Source organism: Hemitrygon akajei, chromosome 7 (genome assembly GCF_048418815.1).
Source record: "Hemitrygon akajei chromosome 7, sHemAka1.3, whole genome shotgun sequence".
In the NCBI taxonomy this organism is placed as follows: Eukaryota; Metazoa; Chordata; class Chondrichthyes; order Myliobatiformes; family Dasyatidae; genus Hemitrygon; species Hemitrygon akajei.
In genome coordinates this window covers 167228718-167251428 of record NC_133130.1, presented here as the reverse complement: position 1 = coordinate 167251428, position 22711 = coordinate 167228718, and the positions used below count along the sequence as shown (strand labels likewise).

Genomic DNA, 22711 nt, shown 5'->3' with positions numbered 1-22711 from the left:
CATTCTCTCCCAGAAGATACAACCGCCTGAAAACACGTAGCACCAGGCTCAAGGACAGCTTCTACCCTGCTGTTACCAGACTATTGACCAGTCCCCTAGTATGGTTGATCTCACAATCTACATCGTCATGACCTTGCACCTTACTGCCTATTTACTTATTTATTGAGATTCACCATGAAATAGGCCCTTCCAGCCACACAGCCCAGCATCCCCTGAATAACTCTAGCCTAAGCACGGGACAATTTGTAATAACCAATTAACCTACCAACCGGTATGACTTTGGAGTGTGGGAGGAAACTGGAGCACCCGGAGGAGATCTGCGTGCTCAAAGGGAGAATGTGCAAACCTCCTTACAGGCACTGGCGGGAATTGTCTGCCTGTACTGCACTTTCTCTGTAACTGCAGCACTTCATTCTGCATTCTGTTATTGTTTTCCCCGTGTAGTGATCTGATCTGCATGGATTGTACACAAAACAAAGATTTTCACTGTATGTACATAGGCCCACAGTGGCTATATTTCACTAGGAGTTTGAGGAGGTTTGGTTTGTCAGCAGATATCTACAGATGTACCATGGAGAGCATTCTAAATAGTTTCCTCACTGTCTCTTTGGGGGGGGGGGGGGTGTGCACTGCACAAGATCAGAAAAAGCTGCAGAAAGCTGTAAACTCCATCATGGGCACCAGCCTCCTCAGACTCCAGGATATTCTCATTGACCGATGCCTCAGAAAGGCAGATCCATTATTAAGGAACCCCCTCCCCTCCCCACCCAGGACATGCCCTCTTCTCATTGCCACCATCAGGGAGGAGGTACAGAAGCCTAAAGACACCCACTCAGCAATTCAGGAACAGCTTCTTCCCCTCCGCCTTCAGATTTATGAATGGACATCGAATCCATGAACACTTACTCACTACTTCTTCCCACTTTTTATTCTTCTTACAGTTTTTATTATTCTGTGTTGCAATGTACTACTGCCTGATTCAGATTTCTCACACTACGCAAAACAAGCTTTTTACTGGAGCTGATAATAATCCAATTTACTGTTTCTGATAGTTTTCTGGTCTCGCAGACCTGGCCAGAACTGGACTGAGATCATCTTCTCAGAGGCTGTGTACAACGGGCCTGTGCTCTCTGTATTTTGGGCGGAGAGGTGAACCCACTGAAACTCTGAAAGTTCTCGCAGTGCTTGTCAGTCAGATGCAGGGAGGATGTTTTTCTTGGCTGAGGTGTCTGTGAGTAGGATTAAAAAAGATTAAAGACTAATTTGAAACATGTACACCAAAACATGCCGTGAAATGAGACATTTGCATCAACGACCAACGCAGTCCGCGTACGTGCTGGGGTCGGCCCATAAGTGTCACCACACTTCTGGCTTCAACAGAGCACGTCCACAACTCGTTAACCCTAACCTGTACGTCCGTGGAATGTGGGAGGAAACCAGAGCAGCTGGAGGAAACTCACACGGTCACAGAAAGAATGTACAAACTCCTTACAGACAGCAGCAGGAACAGAACCGCATCGCTGGGGCTGTACAGCTCTGTGCTAGCCACTATGCTGCTATGCCACCCCTTGTCACGTTGTCACGTGTACATCAAAACATTCAGTGACGTGTGGCGTTTGTGTCAAAGACCAAGACTCTCCGAGGATTTCTAAATAACTGGGTGCTGGATGACCAGAGTTTCACTGTACTGCTACCGGCCGATGTGGATTATGGTTAGTTTTTAAAATTTGAGATACAGTGCAGAACAGGCCCTTTCCAGCCCACTGAGCTGCATCACTCAGCAATCTACCGATTTAACCCTAGGTGACCAATTAACCTCCTAACTGGTGTGGGAGGAAACCGGAGATCCCCAGGGAAATCTACACGATTCGCGGGGAGAATGTACAAACTCCTTCCAGATCGTGCAAGGATTGAAATCTGAACTCCAGAACACCCTGAGCTGTAACTGCGTCGTGCTAGCCACCATGCTACCCCAGCACCCTCAACTAACTTTGAATATTGCGCACTTCTAGAATCACGACTCTCCTTTATTACTCTCTGGGTCTCAGGAACACCCTGTGTCATTCTCAGCATTGACAGGAAAATGATGTCTCAGTTGGTGCTGCCCATAGTGGAGAGGTGTTGGTTCGTACAATGTGTTTGCCAGTCAGGATTGAACAAGGAACTCAGCTCTCTCATTAATCTTTTCATTGTTTTATCTTCTCTCACCTGTTAGATAAACTCTCATTTGAAAATTACACTAAATGAATAAATCACTAATTAGACTAATTAGCAAATTAAACTCTGAGATTAAAATCAGAAATCCATTGCCACCAGCTACTTCCAAAGGACTGAAATGAAAACTCCATTTCAGTGTATTAGGAAGGCAGTTTTTATTAATATTCTGTTTGTACAATTCCATTGAAGACATTATACAGATTCAAGATCGTCTAATGTCATTTCCATTATACAATGATAAAGGATAATGAAATAATTATTATTCTGGATTCACTGCAGCACAAAAAAAAAACACAATAAGATAAAGGACACAATAATAATAACAAAAATTCCACCATGGATGATTCCAGGCCTGGCTGGGAAGAGAGGAAGGTTGGTCAGGGGTTAGCAATCCCATCCGGTAAAAACCCGGAGCTACAGAGACGCCAGCAGAAGCTCCAAAGTCCTCATCCCCCGGAGAGGAAGGATCTTCGCCTCGAAGATGGGCTTCACCTGGGGGCAATATGAAAGGCCGGACCAGGACAGAGAACTCTGGTAAGCTGTTGTCAATGACATATCCCAGCAGGGGTGATGGGCTTAACAGAAAAATAATAATAAAGCACTATTAAATATATATATATATATGTAAGAAAGCTTATATACACAGATTCATTGTATGTCCATGCAGTGATTCTAGGCCCAGGAGTGTCTATACATAAGGTGACTCTGACAGGAAATGATAAAGTAGTGGTGGTTGGGGGTGTGGAGGGGTGGGTTACTGGGTGGAGGTGTTGATCAGCCTTACTGCTTGTGGAAAGTAACTGTTTTTGAGTCTGGTGATCCTGGCGTGGACTCTATGTAGCCCCCTCCCTGATGGAAGAGGGACAAAAAGTCCATGAACAGGGTGGATGGGATCCTTCATGATGTCACTGGCTCTTTTCCGACACCTTTCTCTATATACATCCATGATGACGGGTCATCTGGTAGAACATTTAGGACAGCCCATAAAGGAATATTAAACTCTATCAAGTATACCAGAGAATGACATGATTTATGATTTGCAATATCTGGTAATCTGTCGTATGTTAACCTCAAAATGCTTTGGGTCACAGTTTAATTCTCTGACAATTGTTATTCTGCTTCAAACAGATTCAATACATCTACACACTGTCACATTCTGTCAGAGGTATCACACAGCACCAGAGGTTCTTCGTTTACCAAATTTCAATATGGATTTAAATGCTTCATGGAAAGAATTTCAGTCTCCCTTCTGTGCCAGAGCTTAAGATATTGCCTGTTTGTGGACTGTTGGTCCCACTCCTATCAGGAGAGCAGCACCGCCCATCAGCACACCAAGTTAACCCTGGCCTAATCACAGGACAATTTGCAATGGCCAGTTAACGGGCACATTCTTGGACTATGGAAGGAAGCCAAAACACCTGGAGGAAACACGCATGCTCACGGGAAGGACGTACAACCTTGCTTACGGAGGACGGCAGAATTGAACTCCGAACTCTGACGCCGTGAGCTGTAATATCATTGTGCTAACCGCTACATGACCATGGCATCTCCTTTTTGCATAAGGCACTTGGCAGAGACACTCTAATTACAAGATGGTGGACCCTCTGTACCTCAGTCCTCCTGAAGGTCCTCTCTTCAAACAGGCTTCAATCGATTAGGTTGGAAAAGCTTACAATTTTTCATACTAAAATAATACGTTTTGCTCTTTCTTACTGTAGTGCATGTATACACTGGTGGATATCAGTGGCCACTTTATTAGGTACAGGAGTGGAACTGGGTGCAGATTTCTGCTGCTGTAGCCCATCCACCTCCAGTTTCAAAGTGTTGTGTGTTCAGAGATGCTCTTCTGCATGCCACTGTTATAGCATGTTGTCACTTGAGCTACTGCTGTCTTCCTGTCAGCTTGAACCACTTTGGCTATTCCTCTCCAACTTCTCTCATCAACAAGGTGTTTCACTCACAGAAGACTGAGCACTTCTGCAGAACAGACTGCAGAAAAATACCGGCAGTTCAGCAGTTTCTGAGATACTCAAACCACCCCATCTGGCACCAATAATCATTCCACAGTCAAAGTCACTTGGATCACATTTCTTCTCCATTCTGATATTTGCTCTGAATGACAACTGAACCTCTTGACCATGTCTGCATCCTTTCGTGTATTGAGTTTCTGCCACATGATTGGCTGATTAGATATTTGCATTAACGAGTAGGTGTTCAGTATTCCTAATAAAGTGGCCACTGAGCGTGTATTCAAGAAATCTAATGAGCGCGTGGAAACTCTGAACCGAATTCACAACCTATGGACTCACTTTCAAGGATTCTGCAAATCATTATCTATTTATTTATCCATTTATCTATCTACAGTACTGTACAAAGTCTAAGGTACATATATTTATATATAGCTAGGATGCCTGTGACTTTTTGGACAACGTAAAGCAGAGAACGAGCATGTAAATCTGGCAGGAGCAAAGGATGTTGGGAATGGTGAGGGTGGAGGGCTGTGGGAGGTGGCACAGAAGGAGTGCTGGGGTAGGGATGGCTCAGGCGCAGACACACCCAGCCCAGAGACACCAGGAAGAGATGGTTGTTGACTTCAGGAGGGCACAGAGCGACCACTCCCCACTGAAAATTGATGTCTCCTTGGTAGAGATTGTTAAGAGCACCAGATTTCTTGGTTTTCACCTGTCGGAGAATCTCACCTGGTCCCTAAACACCAGCTCCATAGCAAAGAAAGCCCAGCAGCGTCTCTACTTCCTGCGAAGTACCCACCCTCCATCCTCACCACATTCTACAGGGGTTGTATTGAGAGCATCACTGCCTGGTTTGGAAATTGCACCATCTCAGATCGCAAGACCTTGCAGCGGATAGTGAGGTTAGCTGAGAAGATCATCGGGGTCTCTCTTCCCGCCATCACAGACATTTGCACTACACGCTGCATCCGCAAAGGAAACAGCATTATGAAGGACCCCATGCACCTCTCATACAATCTCTTCTCTCTCCTGCCGTCTGGGAAAAGACACTGAAGCATTCGGGCTCTCACGACCAGACTATGTAACAGTTTCTTCCCCCAAGCTTTCAGACTCCTCAATACCCAGAGCCTGGACTGACACCTTGCCCTACTGTCCTGTTTATTATTTATTGTAATGCCTGCACTGTTTTTGTGCACTTTATGCAGTCCTGTGTAGGTCTGTAGTCTAGTGTAGCTTTCTCTGTGTTTTTTTTTACGTAGTTCAGTCTAGTTTTTGTACTGTGTCATGTAGCACCATCGTCCTGAAAAACGTTGTCTCATTTTTACTGTGTACTGTACCAGCAATTATGGTTGAAATGACAATAAAAGTGACTTGACTTGACTATGTGTGTGCCTAAGACTTTTGCACAGTACCATACATATTAAATGTAGCTATTTATTTGGCATTTGGACTGTTTGTCCTCTTTAACACATTGGTTGTTTGTCAGACTTCGTACGTAGTTTTTTTCCCCATTGATTCTATTGTATTTCTCTGTTTTACTGTGAACGCCTGCAAGAAAATGAATCTCGGGGTGACATGCTGTATGACTTTGACAATAAATGTACTTTGAACTTTGAACTACAGTGGTGGTGATATGAATGGACTGACCCACCGACTATACACAGACAAAAACAGGAGTACAGCTAATATTGGTGTAAGTAATTTCTTTGGCACATGTAAAAAAGTTCTGCAAAGCGAAGATACTTTCAAAAATAATGAGACAAAAAGCTTCTAATATCAAAAAAATTACTATAAAGAGCAGTAAACAATAAAAAACTAAATCAAATCAAATCAATATCTGGTGTGAGCACCCTTTGCTTTTAAAATGACATCAATTCTCTTAGGTAGATCGTCGTCCAGTTTTATAAGAAAACCGGCTGATGGGTTGTTCCAAGCATCTTGGAGAACTTGCCACAGTTCTTCTTTGGACTTTGGCTGTCTTGCTTGCTCTGTCTCTCCAGGTAATCCCAGACAGCCTCGGTGATGCTGAGATCAGGGCTCTGTGGAGGCCATACCATCTGAAACCAAATAACACACCTAGCGTGCCTCAGACTTTTGCACATGTACAGTACTTTGATAAGAAATTTATTTTGAACTTTGAAACTCTTAAAAAACACTTCTTTGTGTAGGACTGCAGTCTGTGGGATGCATTCTGTTATTGTTGTTTTCCTTTTGTCACTACCTCAATGTACGTACGTACAGCACAATCTGCCTGGATGGTATGCAGACAAAAGGTTTTCACCGTCCCTCAGTACATACCGTAATAATAAACCAATTAGCAAGCCCAGGCAACGTCGATGTGGTCTTGGCATACCACGTCTGCATCAAAAGCAACAAAATTAGATCTTGTCAAAGTAGTTAACTTCATAGTACTTCAGCTAACAGCTCTGTTTCACTTCCCCACAGACACTGGTGCAATTTTGCTAGCCAGGGTTAGATTTCAAGTCCTCTGATATAGCTCCAAATAACTTCCTATTCAACACTTGGGTTTAAAATAGTAAACTAAATACAAAGTTCAATGTAAATTTATCATCAAAGTATGTATGTGTCACCATATTCTACCCCGAGATTTGTTTTTTTAGTGTGTGGGCATTCTCAGTAAATCCAATAGAACCGATGAAAGATCATATTCAACGAGGCGGCCAACTAGCGTGCAAAAGACAACAAATCGTAAATACAGTGTTCGGCTGATAGAAATTGTCTCCTTTGGTTCAGGAGTGGTAATAACTGTTCCTCAGCCTGGTGGTGTAGGACCTGAGGCTCCCATGCCTCCTTCCCAATGGCAGCAGTGAGAAAGGAGCATGGCCCGGGTGCTGGGAGTCATTGAGAATGGATGCTGCTTTCTCATGGAAGTGCTCCATGTAGATGGTTTATTACTGTCACAAGGACTGAGGTACAGAGCAGAACTTGTCTTGCATACCGTTCATACAGATCAAAGCGTTACAGAGTGCAGAGAGCTCGTACAATGTAAAACAATAACAGTGCAGAATGAAGAGCTAAAGCTACTGAGACAATGCAGCGCAGGGGTTGCAATGTCCCATCGTAATTAAACTCTGTTATCTGTGGGGAAGATCTCGGCCCTGTTTATTCCTCTTTATAGATGCTGCCTGACCTGCAGCGTTCCTCCAGCATTTTGTATATTCGGTGGCCACTTTATTAGCTACACCTGCTTGTTAATTCAAATATCTGATCAGCCAATCATGTGGCAGCAACTCAATGCATAAAAGCATGCAGTCGAGACGTTCAGTTGTTGTTCAGACCAAACATCAGAATGGGGAAGAAACATGATCTCAGTGGCTTTGACAGTGAAATGATTGCTGGTGCCAGACAGGGTGGTTTGAGTATCTCAGAGACTGCTGAGTTTTACACACAGCGGTCTCTAGAGTTTACAGAGGACAGTGCTAAAACCAAAAAAACAAAAATGCATCCAGTGAGTGGCAGTCCTGTGGGTGAAAACGCCTTGTTAATGAGAGAGGTCGGAGGAGAATGGCCAGGCTGGTTCGAGCTGACAGGAAGGTGACGGTAACTCAAATAACCACACCTTACAACCGTGGTGCGTAGAAGAGCATCTGACACACAACACGTCAAGTGGAAGTGGATGGGCTACAGCAGCAGAAAAGCACAAACACACTCAGGTTATTAAGTACAGGAGGTAGCCAATAAAGTGGCCACTGATAGTGTGTATTACTGTGGATTCCCAGCATCTGCAGAACCACTTGTATTAATGGAATATTAATCTTGCTTTGTTAACAGAAGTATAAATGACGTAGAGTAATTTAATTATTCAAGATTTTGCGGCTCTACAAATGACAGTCAACAGCTCTGGATTTACCTGCCTCACCACCTACCAAGTTCATTACCAGTGAATTAATCAGTTTATTTATTTATTTGGAAATACAGTGCAGTACAGGCCTTTCTGGCCCAATGACCTGCATCGCCCAGCAACCCCCCCCCCCCACCCCATTTAACCCCAGCCTAATCACAGGACAATTTACAATGACCAAGTAACCTATTACTTGGTACATCTTTGGACTGTGACATGAAACCGGAGCAACCGGAGGAAACCCACGTGGTCATGGTGAGAAAAGGTACAAACTTCATAAGATCATATGACCTAAGAGCAGAATCAGGCCATTCAGCCCATCGAGTCTGCTTCACCATTCCATCATTTCCATCATGGCTGATCTCGGATCCCACACAGCCCCGTACACCTGCCGTCTCTTTGAATCCTTTGATGACCTGACCGATTAGAAAATGGCCCGTTTTAAATATGCCCACGGACTTGGCCTCCACCACAGTCTTTGGCGGAGCATTCCACGGATTCACCACTCTTTGGCTAAAAAAATTCTCTTTGCCTCTGTTCTAAAAATGTCATCCCTCAATTTTGAGGCTACGTCCTCTAGCTCTAGATACCCTAACATCCTCACAACATCCACCTTATCTCGTCCTTTCAACATTTGGTAGGTTTCAATCAGATGCCCCCCCATCCCCCCCGTATGCTTCTGAATTTCAGTGAGTACAGGCCCAAAGCTGCCAAATGCTCCTCACATGTTAACCCCTTCATTCCTGGAGCCATCCTCATGAACCTCCTCTGGACTGTCTCCAATGACAACACATCCTTTCTGAGATACGGGGCCCAAAACTGTTGACAATACTCCAAGTGCTGCCTGACTAGTGTCTTATAAAGCCTCAACATTATCTTCTTGCTTTTACATTCTAATCTTCATGAAATAAATGCCAACATTGCATTTGTCTTCTTTACCATAGACTCAACCTGTAAATTAACCTTCTGGGAGTCTTGCATGAGGACTTCCAAGTCCCTCTGCACCTCTGATGCTTGAACCTTCTTCCCATTGAGATAATAGACTGTTCTATCGTTCCCTTTACCAAAATACATTATGATACATTTCCCAACACTGTATTCCATTTGCTACTTTTTTTGCCCATTCTTCCAATTTGTCTAAGTCCTGCTGCAGTTGAGGTGCTTCCTCAGCACCATCTACCCCTCCACCTATCTTCATATCATCTGCAAACTTTGCCACAAAGCCATCAATTCCATTATCTAAATTACTGACAATGTGAAAAGTAGCAGTCCCAATACTGACCCCTGAGGAACACCACTAGTCACTGGCAGCCAAACAGAAAAGGTCCCCTTTATTCTTACTCACTGCCTCCTGGCTCTCAGCCATTCCTCTATCCATGCTAGTATCTTTCCTGTAACGCCACAGGATTTTGTCACGTTGAGCAGCCTCATGTGTGGCACCTTATCAAATTCCTTCTAACAATCAAATAAATGACATCCACTGCCTCTCCTTTGTCCACCCTGCTTGTTACTTCCTCGAAGAACTCTAACAGATTTGTCAGCCAAGATTTCCCTTTACAGAAACCATGCTGACTTTGACTTATTTTATCATTAGGCTCCAAGTACCTTTAAATCTCATCCTTGATAATGGACTCCAACACTTTCCCAACCGCTTCAAGATGGCAGCATAACGCAGTTTGCAGCGGCCTCTCCGGAGCTGATATCTGTTATTTGTTAAGCGGGGTGCTGTGCACAATCCCAATCTGATGAAAAACGGATGTGGGAGCATGGAGGAACATCTGGAAATCTCCAGGAATCTTCATTGCTGCTGCTGTTGTGAGGTCCAGGTCTCTGCTGGGAAGAATAGGCCCCCAGTCCTCGGAGTCGCGTTGCTGGTGGCCGGCGGGGGCGTCGCAGTGCACTCGGTAGAGGATGGTGCTCGGAGAGGCTGTGCCGGAGGGGATGGTCGGAGGCTTGGAGGTTCAACGGACTCGGAGTCCGCTGCGGTCGGGGCACTTTCACTGTGTTCTGCGTCTGTGAGGCTGGGTCTACTGGATTTGGGGACTGCCAAACATTATGTGGATTTTCTGGTGCAGTCTATTTTGTTGTGTGCTTTTGTGATATCATTCTGGAGGAACGTTGTTTCATTTTTTAACTGCATTGCAGTTGTGGTTTCTAAATGACAATAAACCGAAATTCAATTCAATTCACTGGGGTTAGGCTAACTGGCCTATAATTTCCTTTCTTTTGCCTTCCTCCATCCTTAAAGAGCTGGGTCTGACAGAGCTTTCATTGTGTGCTGCATCTGCGAGGCTGAGTCGGGCAGCGCTGTGGATGTCCATAGCGGAGGTATTCCTTTCTGCCACCTGCGTGGGATGAAGAGTCTATCGGGACCCTGGGGATTTGTGGAAACTGTGTGGTGGTTTTTTTCAAACTTATATTTTTTTAACATCTTTGGACTATTTTTACTGTGCCCATGGTCTGTTTTTTTTTTCAATTATGGTATTGTCTGCACTGTTGTAACTATATGTTAACTATAACTATATGTAACTGTGTGGTTTTGTGTAGGTCTTGTAGCTTTAGTTTTTGGTTTGTTGGGTGATAGAGTTGGTCTCCTGACTTGGTGTGTCTGGGTAGTCTTTGTTTTGTCTGGTGGGTTTGGAGCTTCTTTCCGGAGAACGCGCTAAGATGGTAGCGCGATATCAATACGCAGCAGCCTCTCCGGACTCTGGATTTGGGGATTGCCAAACGTTATGTGGATTTTCTGGTGCAGTCTGTTTTGTCGTGTGCTTTTGTGATATCATTCTGGAGGAACGTTGTCTCATTTTTTAACTGCATTGCAGTTGTGGTTTCTAAACCTTGAACCTTGAAAGTTCATGACCACTGCATCAGTTATCTCTTCAGCAACCTCTCTCAGGTCTCTGGGATGTAGTTTGTCTGGTCCAGGGGACTTAACCACCTTAAGACCTTTGAGTTTGCCTAGCACTTTTTCCTTTGTAAAGGCAATGGCACTCACTCCTGCTCCCTGACACTCACAGACCTCTGGCACACTGCTAGTGTCTTCAACAGTGAAGACTGATGCAAAGTACCCATTAAGTTCATCTGTCATTTCTTTGTCCCCCATTACTACCTCACCAGCATCATTTTCCAGGGTCCAATATCAACTCTCACCTCCCTTTTACTCTTTTTATAGCTGAAAAAAAACTTCTTCGTATCCTGCTTTATATTATTCGCTTGTTTGCCCTCATATTTAATGTTTTCCCTTCTTATAGCTTTTTTAGTTGGATTTTAAAAGCTTCCCAATAATCCAACTTCTCACTCACATTTGCTACCTTACATGCTCTTTCCTTGGCTTTTGTGCAGTCCTTAACTTCTCTTGTCAGCTACGGTTGCCTAGCCCTGCCATTCGAGAACCTTCTTCTTCTATCCTGCACCTTGTGAACTATTCCTAGAAACTTCAGCCACGTCTACTCTGCCGTCATCCCCACCATTATCCCTCTCCAATCCACCTGGGCAAGCTCCTCTCTCATGCCTCTGTAATTCTCTTTATTCCATTGCAATACAGATATATGCGGCCTATGCTTCTCCCTCTCAAACTGCAGTATGAATTCAATCACTGCCTCCTAAGGATTCCTTTATGTTAAGCTCCCTAATAAGATCTGGGTTACTACACAACACCCAATCTAAGATAGCCTTTTTCCAAGTACGCTCAAGAACAAGCTGCTCTAAAAAGTCATCTCGTAGGCATCCAACAAATTCCCTCTCTTGCGATGCGACAGCAACCTGATTTTCACAATCCCCTTGCGTACTGAAGTCCCCCATTACAAATTGTGATATTATGAGAGGCATAGATAGGGTGGATAGTCAGTACCTGTTTCCCAGGGCACCAGTAGAAAACACCAGAGGGCATATGTACAAAATTAAGGGAGGGAAGTTTAGGGGAGACATCAGGGGTAAGTTTTTTACACAGAGGGTTGTGAGTGCCTGGAATGATTTGCCAGGGATGGTGGTGGAGGCTAAAACATTAGGGGTATTTAAGAGCCTCTTGGACAGGCACATGGATGAAAGAAAAATGGAGGGTTATGGGGTAGTGTGGGTTTAGTTTTTTTTAAGGATTATATGGGTCAGCACACTATGGAGGGCTGAAGGGCCTGTACTGTGCTGTAGTGTTCTATGGTTCTATTACCCTTATTACATGCCTTTTCCAGCTCTCTTTGCAATCTGAACCCTACTTGGCTACCAAGTAGCTCTTGGCTACTATCGGGAGGCCTGTATATGATTCCCATAATGTTTTTTTTACCCTTGTCATTTCTTAACTCCACCCACAAAGATTCAACATTCTGTGACTACGTCACTTCTTTCTTAAGATGTAATTCCATCTCTTACCACCTGCGCCACACCACTGCCTCTGCCTTCCTGCCTGTCCTTTCTATGCAAAGTATGTCCTTTGATGTTAAGCTCCCAACTATGGCCTTCTTTCAGCCACGAGTCATTGTTGCCCACAATGTCATACCAACCAGTCTCTAATTGCAGCAGGAGTTTGTCCACCTTATTCCGAATGCTACACGCATTTACAGTACCTATAAAAAGTATTCATCCCTCTTGGAAGTTTTCATGTTTGTTTTACAACATTGAATCACAGTGGATTTAATTTGGCCTTTTTTTGACACTGATCAACATAAAAAGACTCTTTTGTGAAAACAGATCTCTATCTTCACAAAGTGATCTAAACTAATTACAAATATAAAACACAAAATTATCGATTGCATAAGTATTCACACCTCCCTTTAATATGACACACCAAATTATTACTGGTGCAGCCAGTTGGTTTTAGAAATCACACAATTAATTAAAGGGCAATTTGTTGTGTGCAGTCAAAGTGTTTCAATTGATTGTAGTAAAAATACACCTGTATCTGGAAGGTCCAACTGCTGGTGAGTCAGGATCCTGGCAAAAACTACACCATGAGGACAAAAGAATACCCCAAGCAACTCCACAAAAGGGTTATTGAACAGCACAGCTCAGGAGATGGATACAAGAAAATTTCCAAGTCACTGAATATCCCTTGGAGTACAGTTAAGTCATTCATCATGAAATGGAAAGAATATGGCACAGCTGTAAATCTGCCTAGAGCAGGCTGTCCTCAAAAACTCAGTGACCGTGCAAGAAGGGGACGAGTGAGGGAGGCCACCAAGAGACCTATGACAACTCTGGAAGAGTTACAAGCTTCAGTGGCTGAGATGGGAGAGACTGTGCATACAACAACTGTTGCCCAGGTGTTTCACCAGTCGCAGCTTTATGGGAGAGTGGCAAAGAGGAAGCCACCGTTGAACAAAACTCACATGTAATCTTGGCTAGAGATTGCCAGAAGCATGTGGGAGAAGCTGGAAGAAGGTTCTATGGTCTGAAATGAGCTTTTTAGCCATCAGATTAAATGCTATGCACATAATCAAAAACACACCATCCCTACCGTGAAACATGGTGGTGGCTGCATCGTGCTGTGGGGATGTTTCACTGCAACAGGCCCTGGAAGGCTTGTGAAGGTGGAGGGTAAAATGAATGCAGCAAAACACAGGGAAATCCTGGAGGAAAACCTGATGCAGTCTGCAAGAGAACTGTGACTTGGGGGAGGATTTGTTTTCTAGCAAGACAATGACCCCAAGCATAAAGCCAAAGCCACACAGGAATGGCTTAAAAACAACAAAGTTTATTTCCTAGAGTGGCCAAATCAGAGTCCAAAACTCAATCCAATTGAGAAATTGTGGCTGGACTTGAAAAGGGCTGTTCCCTCATGATCCCCATACAATCTAACAGAACTTGAACAGTTTTATAAAGAAGAATGGGGAAACATTGCAGTGACTAGATGTGCAAAGCTAATAGAGACCTATCCACACAGACTCAAGGCTGTAATTGCTGCCAAAGGTGCTTCTACTAAATACTGACTTGAAGGGGGGGGGGGGGTGAATACTTATGTAGTCAACTATTTTGTGTTTTATATTTGTAATTAATTTAGATCACTTTGTAGAGATCTGTTTTCACTTTGACATGAAAGATTATTTTTCTGTTGATCAGTGTCAAAAAAGCCAAATTAAATCCACTGTGATTCAATGTTGTAAAACAATAAAATATGAAGACTTCCAGGGGGGGGGGAATACTTTTTATAGGCAGTATAAATACATCACCTTCAGTCCTGCATTCTTCACCCTTTTGAATTTTGCCTCTGTGGTACAATTTAACTCTTTACTTTATCTGCATTTGTACCCAATCATTGGTTGTCCTTCCTTACATTCATGTTGCACCCATCATCTACTTGTGAACCTGTTGGCTCATCCTCAGCTCTATCGTACTGGTTCCCATCCCCCTGCCATATTAGTTTAAACCATTCCCAGCAGCTCCAATACACCTGCCTGCAAGGATATCAGATCCCCTCGGATTCAAGTGCAACCTGTCCCTTTTGTACAGGTCACACCTGCCCCAGAAGAGGTCCCAATTATCCAGAAATCTGAATCCCTGACCCCTGCTCCAATTCTTCAGCCACGCATTTATCTGCCACCTCATTCTATTCCTATCCTCACTGTGGCACAGGCAGTAATCCCGAGCTTCCTGCTTCTTAACTTCCTTCCTCCCTGTAGTCTGTTTTCAGGACCTCCTCCCTTTTCCTACCTCTGTCCTTGGTACCAATATGTACCACCCTCCCTTTTCAGGATATTGTGGACATGTTCAGAAACATCGCGGACTCTCGCACCTGGGAGGTAAACTACCATCCGTGTTTCTTTTTCGGGTCCACAGAATCGCCTACGTGTCCCCCCCACCCCCCCACCAACACCTTACAGAGAGCGGCGGAATTGAACTCGGAACTCCGGGACGTCCCGAGCTATTATAGCGTCGGACCTAGAGTGGTGACCCAGTAGGGCAGGAACAGCCAGGAAGAACAGAACAGTGAAGTACAGTGTTCAACAGGCCGATGAGTTTGTGTCACTAACCGAACCACTTCCACGCAGTGCGTGAATGATTTATCAATTCAGGCCATTACCGTTGCTTTAGCGAGTGTAATCAACTACTATCGGATTGAAATCAGAAATCAAGGACAATCTGCAATTCTGCTCTGAAAATAAGGCTGCCTCCGCGCCTAATGCTTGCAGTTAAATTGCTAATTTCTTGGCGGACTGAGCTTTTTAATTCTTTGCAGTTTAAAAGCTGAAGTTTTCACATTTTTCCAGGGAATGAAATGCAGTTCTGAGCAACACAGGGAGTTCCTCACCTCACCTTACGTCCCCCCGGGTCCCCTCCTCCTTCTCTTTCTCTTCTCCTCCCGTATCAGATTCCTACCTCTCCAGCCCTTGACCGTCCCTCCCACCCGGCTTTATCTCTCACCTTCCCGTGTTCTTCTTCCCCTCCCCTACTTTATATTCCGCTGTCTCCCCTCTTCCTTTCCAATCCTAATGAAGGTTCTCCACCCGAGACGTCGACTGTTTATGAACTTTCATGGTTGCCGCCTGACCTGCTGAGTTCCTCCAGCCTGTTGTGTGTATTGTACAGGAGCTGCTGCTGACCACCCCCCACCGCCACCCACTCGCTTCTGCCTCCCTCTTCAGCACCGGACCCCACCTGATCCAATGCTGGTGACTGCACCACACCCGAGATTTGCTCACTTCTCGTGGGACTTTCACTCTTCATGAGACCATAATCCATCACCAATCACATGACATTAGTTATTGAGACCGGGGTCCACAGTGTGTCCAGGGAACGGTAGCACCTCTGGTAAAGGAGTTTGTCGTGTCCATTCTGGGGCAGCTCACTCACCTTTGGTCCCCAGAGCATGAAGGGATAAGGGGAGAAGGCGGGAGATTGGGGCTGAAAGGAAAAGTGGATCTGCCATAATGAAATGGCGGAACTGACCTGATGGGCCAAATGGCCTAATTCTGCTCCTATAGCTTATGGTCTTGTGGGGGTGAAGTGGACACACAGGTAGACAGGTGAGGGAGGTGTCTGCATGCTTGTGTCCATAGGTCAGGATATTGAATACAGAAGTTGGTTCTGTTGTACAAGACATTGGTGAGACGGCACACGGAGTATAGTGTGCAGTTCTACTCGCCCTGCTATAGGAAGGATGTCGTTAAGCTGGAAAGGGAACATTCTCACTTCTCACTTCTGCCGTCAGGACCCACACCACCTGGTTCAGGAACAGTTATTACCCCTCAACCATCAGGCTCCTGAACCAGAGGGGATAACTTCTCTCACTCTAACACTGTTGATTCACTTTCAAGTAGTTTTCATCTCTTGTTCTTGATATTTATTGTTAATTATTATTATTTCATTTCTTTTCTTTTTGTAGGAGCACAGTTTGTTGTCTTTAGCACATTGGTTGTTTGACCATCCTGTCATTTGTGGTTTTTCAATGATTATATTGTTTCTTTGAATTTACTGTGAATGCCCACAAGAAGATGAATCTCAGGGTTGTACATGGTGACATATACAGTACATCCTTTAGTAATAAATTTACTTTCAACTTTGACATTTGGGTTTGGTTTTGCTGTTGTTATTGAGAGCCTGTTGGGAAAGTAGGGCTCAGAGCCGGGGAAGCCATGAGTCCACTAGAGGCCGAGGAAGACAGCCTGTTCTGGGATTAGATAGATAGATAGATAGATAGATAGATACTTTATTCATCCCCATGGGGAAATTCAACATTTTTCCAATGTCCCATACACTTATTGTATCAAAAACTAATTACATACAATACTTAACTCAGTATAAATATGATATGCATCTAAAATCACCCTCTCAAAAAAAGCATTAATAAATAGCTTTTGAAAAGTTCTTAAATAGTTTACTAAAATACATTGAATGATAACTTAAGCTCAGTCATAACCCCGGCACTTTAACATATCTTTCCCCTGGCGGTTGAATTGTAAAGCCGAATGGCATTGGGGAGTAATGATCTCTTCATCCTGTCTGAGGAGCATTGCATCGATAGCAACCTGCCGCTGAAGCTGCTTCTGTCTCTGGATGGTGCTATGCAGTGGATGTTCAGGGTTTTCCATGATTGACCGTAGCCTACTCAGCACCCTTCGCTCTGCTACCGATGCCATACTCTCCAGTTCTGTGCCCACGACAGAGCCCGCCTTCCTTACCAGCTTATTAAGACGTGAGGCGTCCCTCTTCTTAATGGATTGTGTTTGTGCATGGGTGGGAGGAATGGGACTGGTTTCACTGTTGTTATTTGGGCATGTTGTGTGTTGCTCTGCCCAGCTTTGTGGACATGCTATGTTGGTGCTGGAATGTGTGGTGACACTTACGGGCTGCCCCCGGCACACCCTTGGGTGTGTTAGTTGTTAGGGAGAAGGCTGGTAGGTAGGGGGGAATGAAGTAAGAAGCTTGGAAGGGATAGGTGGAAGAGGTAAAGGAAGAAAGAATTTGATAGGAGAGGAGAATGGAACATTGGTGAAAGGGGAGGAGGAGGGGCACCAGAAGGAGGTGATGGGCAGGTGAGGAGAAGAGGTAAGAGAGAACCAGAATGGGGAATGGAAAAAGAGAGGAGGGAGTGTTGGATAAATTACCGGCAGTTGAAGAAATGGAGTTCAAAAGTCAGGAAGTTAAGGTGCAGCTTTATAAAACTCTAGATAGGCCACATCTGGAGTATTGCATACTGCTCTGGTGGCCCCATTATGGGAAGGATGTCGAGGCTTTGGAGAGGATGTAGAAGAGGTTTGCTGGAAGCTGCCTGGATTAGAGAGCTTGTTTTCTCAGGAGCAAGAGGTTGACGGGATATCTGAGGTTATAAGATTATGCGAGGCATAGACAGAGTAGACAGACAGTATCTTTTTCCCAGAGTTAAATGTCTAATACCAGAGGGCATCCATTTAAGGTGAGAGGGGTTAATTTCAAAGGAGATGTGAGGGGCAAGTTTTTTTTTACAGGGAGAGTGGTGGGTGCCTGGAATGCACTGCCTGGGGCGGTGGTAGAGGCAGATACATTAGAGACTTTTAAGAAGAATTTAGATAGGCCCTTGAATGTGAGGAAAATGGAAGGATATGTATTTTCTTTTGGCAGAAGGGATTAGTTTAGTTGGCTTGGCACCACTGTGGGCAGAAGGGCCTGTTCCTGTGCTGCACTGCTCTACGTAAGTCAATGTTCATGCCAAAATCCATGAGAGATGGAGAGGGTCAGCAACTTTAAATTTCTTGGTGTTATCATTTCAGAGGATCTGTCCTGGGCCCAGTATGTAATTGCCATTACAAAGAAAGAGGCAGTGCCTCTACTTTCTTAGAAATTTGCAAAGATTCGGCATGACATCTAAAACTTCGACAAACTTCTATATACGTGTTGTAGGGAGCATATTGTCTGGCTGCATCACAGCCTGATTCTAAACTCTGTAAAAAGCATTTTATTCTGAGTATGAAATGTAATATATTTGTAGATTGGAATGTAGCATTCAGACGATAAACTGGCAGGCAAAGTTATACAATCAAAAGGCATGCTATTCTCAAGATAAGTTAAACAGAAATGTTGAAATTTAACTTCAATATCGTTCATGTTTACCTTCTGAAATACAAATGTGACAGCCACACACCTGAATATGATCCCCTGTTGTCATAATCTAATAACTGAAAGGATCCCACCCACTCTGCTCATGGGCGGTTTGTCCCATTTCCATCAGGGCTGAGGCTACGCAGCATCCACACCAGGACCACCAGTCTCAAACACATCCCCCAAGCACCTCCACCCACTAACCCACCCCACCACTACTTTATTAATTTCCTGTCAGTTACCTTATGTACAGACACTCCCTTAGCCTTGTGTCACTTTGTAGACATACACTCAATCTATGTTGTATTTATATGTATTGTTTTATTATTGTTGTGTTACCTTATTTTGTGCTGTACCAGACCAATTATTTATTCTCCTTTACACTTGTGTACAGGAAATGACATTAAACCATCTTGAACCAGTTACTTAGCCACAATTTGGCTAGTAAAATATTTCCAATCGAATTGGAAAGATGTGTCATTGCCAACTGAAAACAATCAGATCAAGATACCTGGATTTGTTTAAATATGTTTATTTTTTTAAGTCTCAAAAAGACAACGTGGGCAGTACAGAAAAGGAAACTGGTAAACCAGTCACAAAATGTACAAAAAAGCCACCAACACACTTTTGTCCAATCTCTGATTTTGACTCTAGTATGGTCAATTGTAAGTATAAGTAACAAATTTCATACAAGAAGTGATGTTAACATTTTACCATCATTGGCATGGATTCACAATCTTTAGAAAGGGATTGAGTCACAAAATACGGTTTCCAATTAAAATCATGATTTTTAAAAATATTTAATTATTGAGAGGGAGTGTTGAACAGGCCTCTCCAACCCCTGACTTAACACTATCTAATCACAGAACAATTTACAATGACCAATTAACCTATATATCTTTGGGACTATGGGAGGAAACCGGAGCACACCCAGAGGAAACCCATGTGCACACAGAAAGGATCACACAAACCTGCTTATAGAAGATGCTGGAATTGAACCCCAAACTCCGAGCTGTAATAGTGTTGAGCTAACCGCTATGTCTTCAAGTTGTACAGGTTTAAGAACTTCAGTATAACTGGGAATTATAGAGTCACTTTGGGCCTGATTTGTATACCAAGTCTTGGGGGCAGAAAAGGAAGCAATCTTACCTCTCTGGGTGGCTCGTATTTAAAAAAAGAGACCAGCCAGTTCCTGAGACTGAATTAGTGGCTTGGCTAACATATGAAAGGCTCTGTCTTCACAAAGCTGTGCATCGTGTTTAAGACATCTGGCCGGCTACATGGTAAGATCAGAACTTCAGCCCTTGAAGCATGAAGCAATTTAACTCCAAGGCAGTTTAGAATGACAGTATCAATTTTTGTAAATATTTACGACTTCATGTTTGCACATTACAATACTTGACTGGTCCGTGATCATATTACTGTATGCTAAATATTTTGTTACCAACGGTTTAAATTGTTTTGTGTCCCCCTTGCATGCAAGGGGGAAACCATAGCTGATTAGTGGCAAGATCTCTCTTTAACATTCTGCAAGGAATGCTGTGTACCACTATCCCTTTGAGCAAATGTGAGGTATTAGTCAGGTTTGCACAGGAAGGAAGGACTCGATCAGGGACTCAAGAGTCATGGACTCCAAGTATATAACTTTAGAAATATGTACTCATCTGCTCTTATTACAAATGAGTAAAATTTATTTTCATTTTAAAAAATATACCCACCAACCACAATGCATTTGTAGATTTCAGTGTGTGACAGGGGAAACAAATAGCTGTTTCAGAGTCCAGCTACACAGACTGATTGATAACTAACCACACTACAGTGGATTAGGTTAATTGGGTTCATCAGGGCAGCTGCTTATTTGGGACAACTCTTAAAGATCAAAATCTAACGATAAAGGGTCCTGACCTGAAACGCTGTCTCTTTATTCCCCACCATAGATGCGGCCTGACCTGTTGAGTTCCTCCAGAATTCTGGGTGTATTACTCTAGATTTCCAGCATCTGCTGAATCTCTTGTGTTAGTCATTGAACTGCTTGTGTCTTCCTCCTTATCCCAGGCCTTTCCTTTTGTACACCACCTCCCTGTTTTTCTCTGCATCTTAAAACTTGTGTTTTTCCCAACATTTTCAATTCTGTCAAAATATTATTGATGTGAAACGTGAACAGTGCATCTCCCTCCTACACTCAACTCCCTGAACATTGCCTGGATCTTCTCTTTTGCTATCCATGTTTATGATATACAACCTGATCTATTTTACCACTCACACTATCTTACAATTACAGTGGATTCCAGTTAATTGGACCATCAGTTAATTGAGGCAGCGGCTTATTTGAGACAACTCTTAATAAAAACTAAATTGAGAAAATAGCCGGGATTCCCTTTGTTCATTTGGGCACAACACTGCTTAATTGGGCCAGGAGACAGTTGCCAAACAGTTTCTAAATAGTGTCAGTTGTGTGCACTTGTGTGGCCGTTAGACACTACACCGTGCTTAGAGCGAACTATTTTTAAATGTGCTTTTCTTCAAAAAGCAGTGATATTTTTGTCACTGATAGTTGGTGAGAAATAAGCAGTGAGACAATTCCGAACTGTTTTGCTCACTGTGGTTTCAAGCATTCAGGCTTGGAGGTGCCAGAAGCGGCCAAGAGTGAACAATTTCACTTCTTCAACAACTTTAGGAATTATCAAGAATTTGAAGGTATCGTCAGTCATCTTGAATGTTACAATGAAAATGAAGATTTAGAGGATGCAATTGTTGAAAGCATTGTATGAAGGCAATCTACTATCTGCACTAGGTATCTGCGCTAATTTTGTTCATTTATAGTCAATTAAAAGAGCACAGCAAACAAATTCCTCCGACAATAACAATTAGAAACTAATTTAGTTTTATAGTATTAGTTCAGGTAGCAGGGTGGTGACACGTCTCTACCAAAGGAGTGTAAGGCAGTTCTCCCTCTGCTAACCCTTGGGCAAGGTGTAGCCTCTCCAATCAGGGTCACATGTAGTCATGGGAGCAGCTGGTGCATATTACAAATCCTACTTATGTGACCACTGACACCAGGCAGACCATCTCTGATGAGTATTAATAATGGCTGGGGTCATCCGTCTTGTAAAGATACTGCCCAGAAGGACACAATGGCACACCACTTCTGTAGAAAAATTTGCCAAGAACAATCACGGTAATGGTTAGAGAAAAGGATAACAGCATGAGGGGGGTCTTCCCCACAGGCAAGAGGTCAGATTAAAGACAGATGGAAGACCATGATCGACCACAGCTTACGACACAGCACATAATGATGATGATGAATGGTATTTACAGCATTCTAATTTGTTCTGTATTTTATTTAAATACATAAAATGTTACTCAGCTTAATGATAGTTTGCCTTTTTTATACCTTTTTAATTATCTCCATGAAACTTTGGCTAATTGGAGCAGCCGCTTAATTGGGCCAAAATGTACTGGTTCCAATGTGTCCCAATTACCAGGAATCCACTGTTTTAAACACAGCTAATACAAAATTCTACGATATTCTTTGCTGTCAGATTTACATCTGTGTGTCACAACAACATGGAAAGATGAAGATATCCAATATCCAAGGCTTTTTGTGGAAAACTTGCAAGTTTACTCAAGTATAAAAGTGACATGATTATGAAGTATCCTCGATGATCAAATTTGATAACATTCTTGCTCTACAAACAGTAAAATAACATCAGCCAACATCATGAGTTGTAAACAGCTTGGTTAAAGCAGACACTCAGGTTGGAGGACCAGCTCTCCAGCATGGAGACCTGACATTAAGTGGAACCTTAATAACCACACTGGAATATTATATGCTAGAAAGCGAAACAAGATAAATTTGTTTTCTTAGAAAAATAAATTATATCATATCAAGTCACAGTCCAGCAATTGGTGTCTGTTACGGTGCCGCCAATGCCTTTAAAAATTCTGATGAGGAAGATCTCACAGAAGTCCCTGTCACAGTCATCGTTTGGATTTACGAGCAAACTTAGAATAGGGAGCAGTCCGTGACCTGTTACCCAACACTTTTTCCGTGGGCTTATTGTACGAGTAAGTTGGAGCTCCTTTATACTCCATATCTGGATTTTCAGCCATCATTTTGAGCTTGGTTTCAATTGCTTTTATTTTTGCACTAATG

General features: G+C 43.3%; 1 protein-coding gene across 5 annotated transcripts in view; it reads right to left on the bottom strand.

The window, feature by feature from the left end:
• Positions 1–5055: 5055 nt before the first annotated feature.
• The window catches only part of rbm18 (RNA binding motif protein 18), a 69660-nt gene continuing 52004 nt past the window's right edge, over positions 5056–22711 (bottom strand). For 4 of the 5 annotated variants that reach the window (XM_073052533.1, XM_073052534.1, XM_073052532.1 and 1 more), the window contains exon 6: positions 19072–22711. In XM_073052533.1, coding sequence (XP_072908634.1) covers positions 22537–22711 — 175 coding nt within the window. In that variant the 3' untranslated portion in view covers positions 19072–22536. Of the gene's footprint in view, positions 6245–19071 lie in introns of those variants that run through there. The other variant, XM_073052535.1, reaches the window with a different exon arrangement.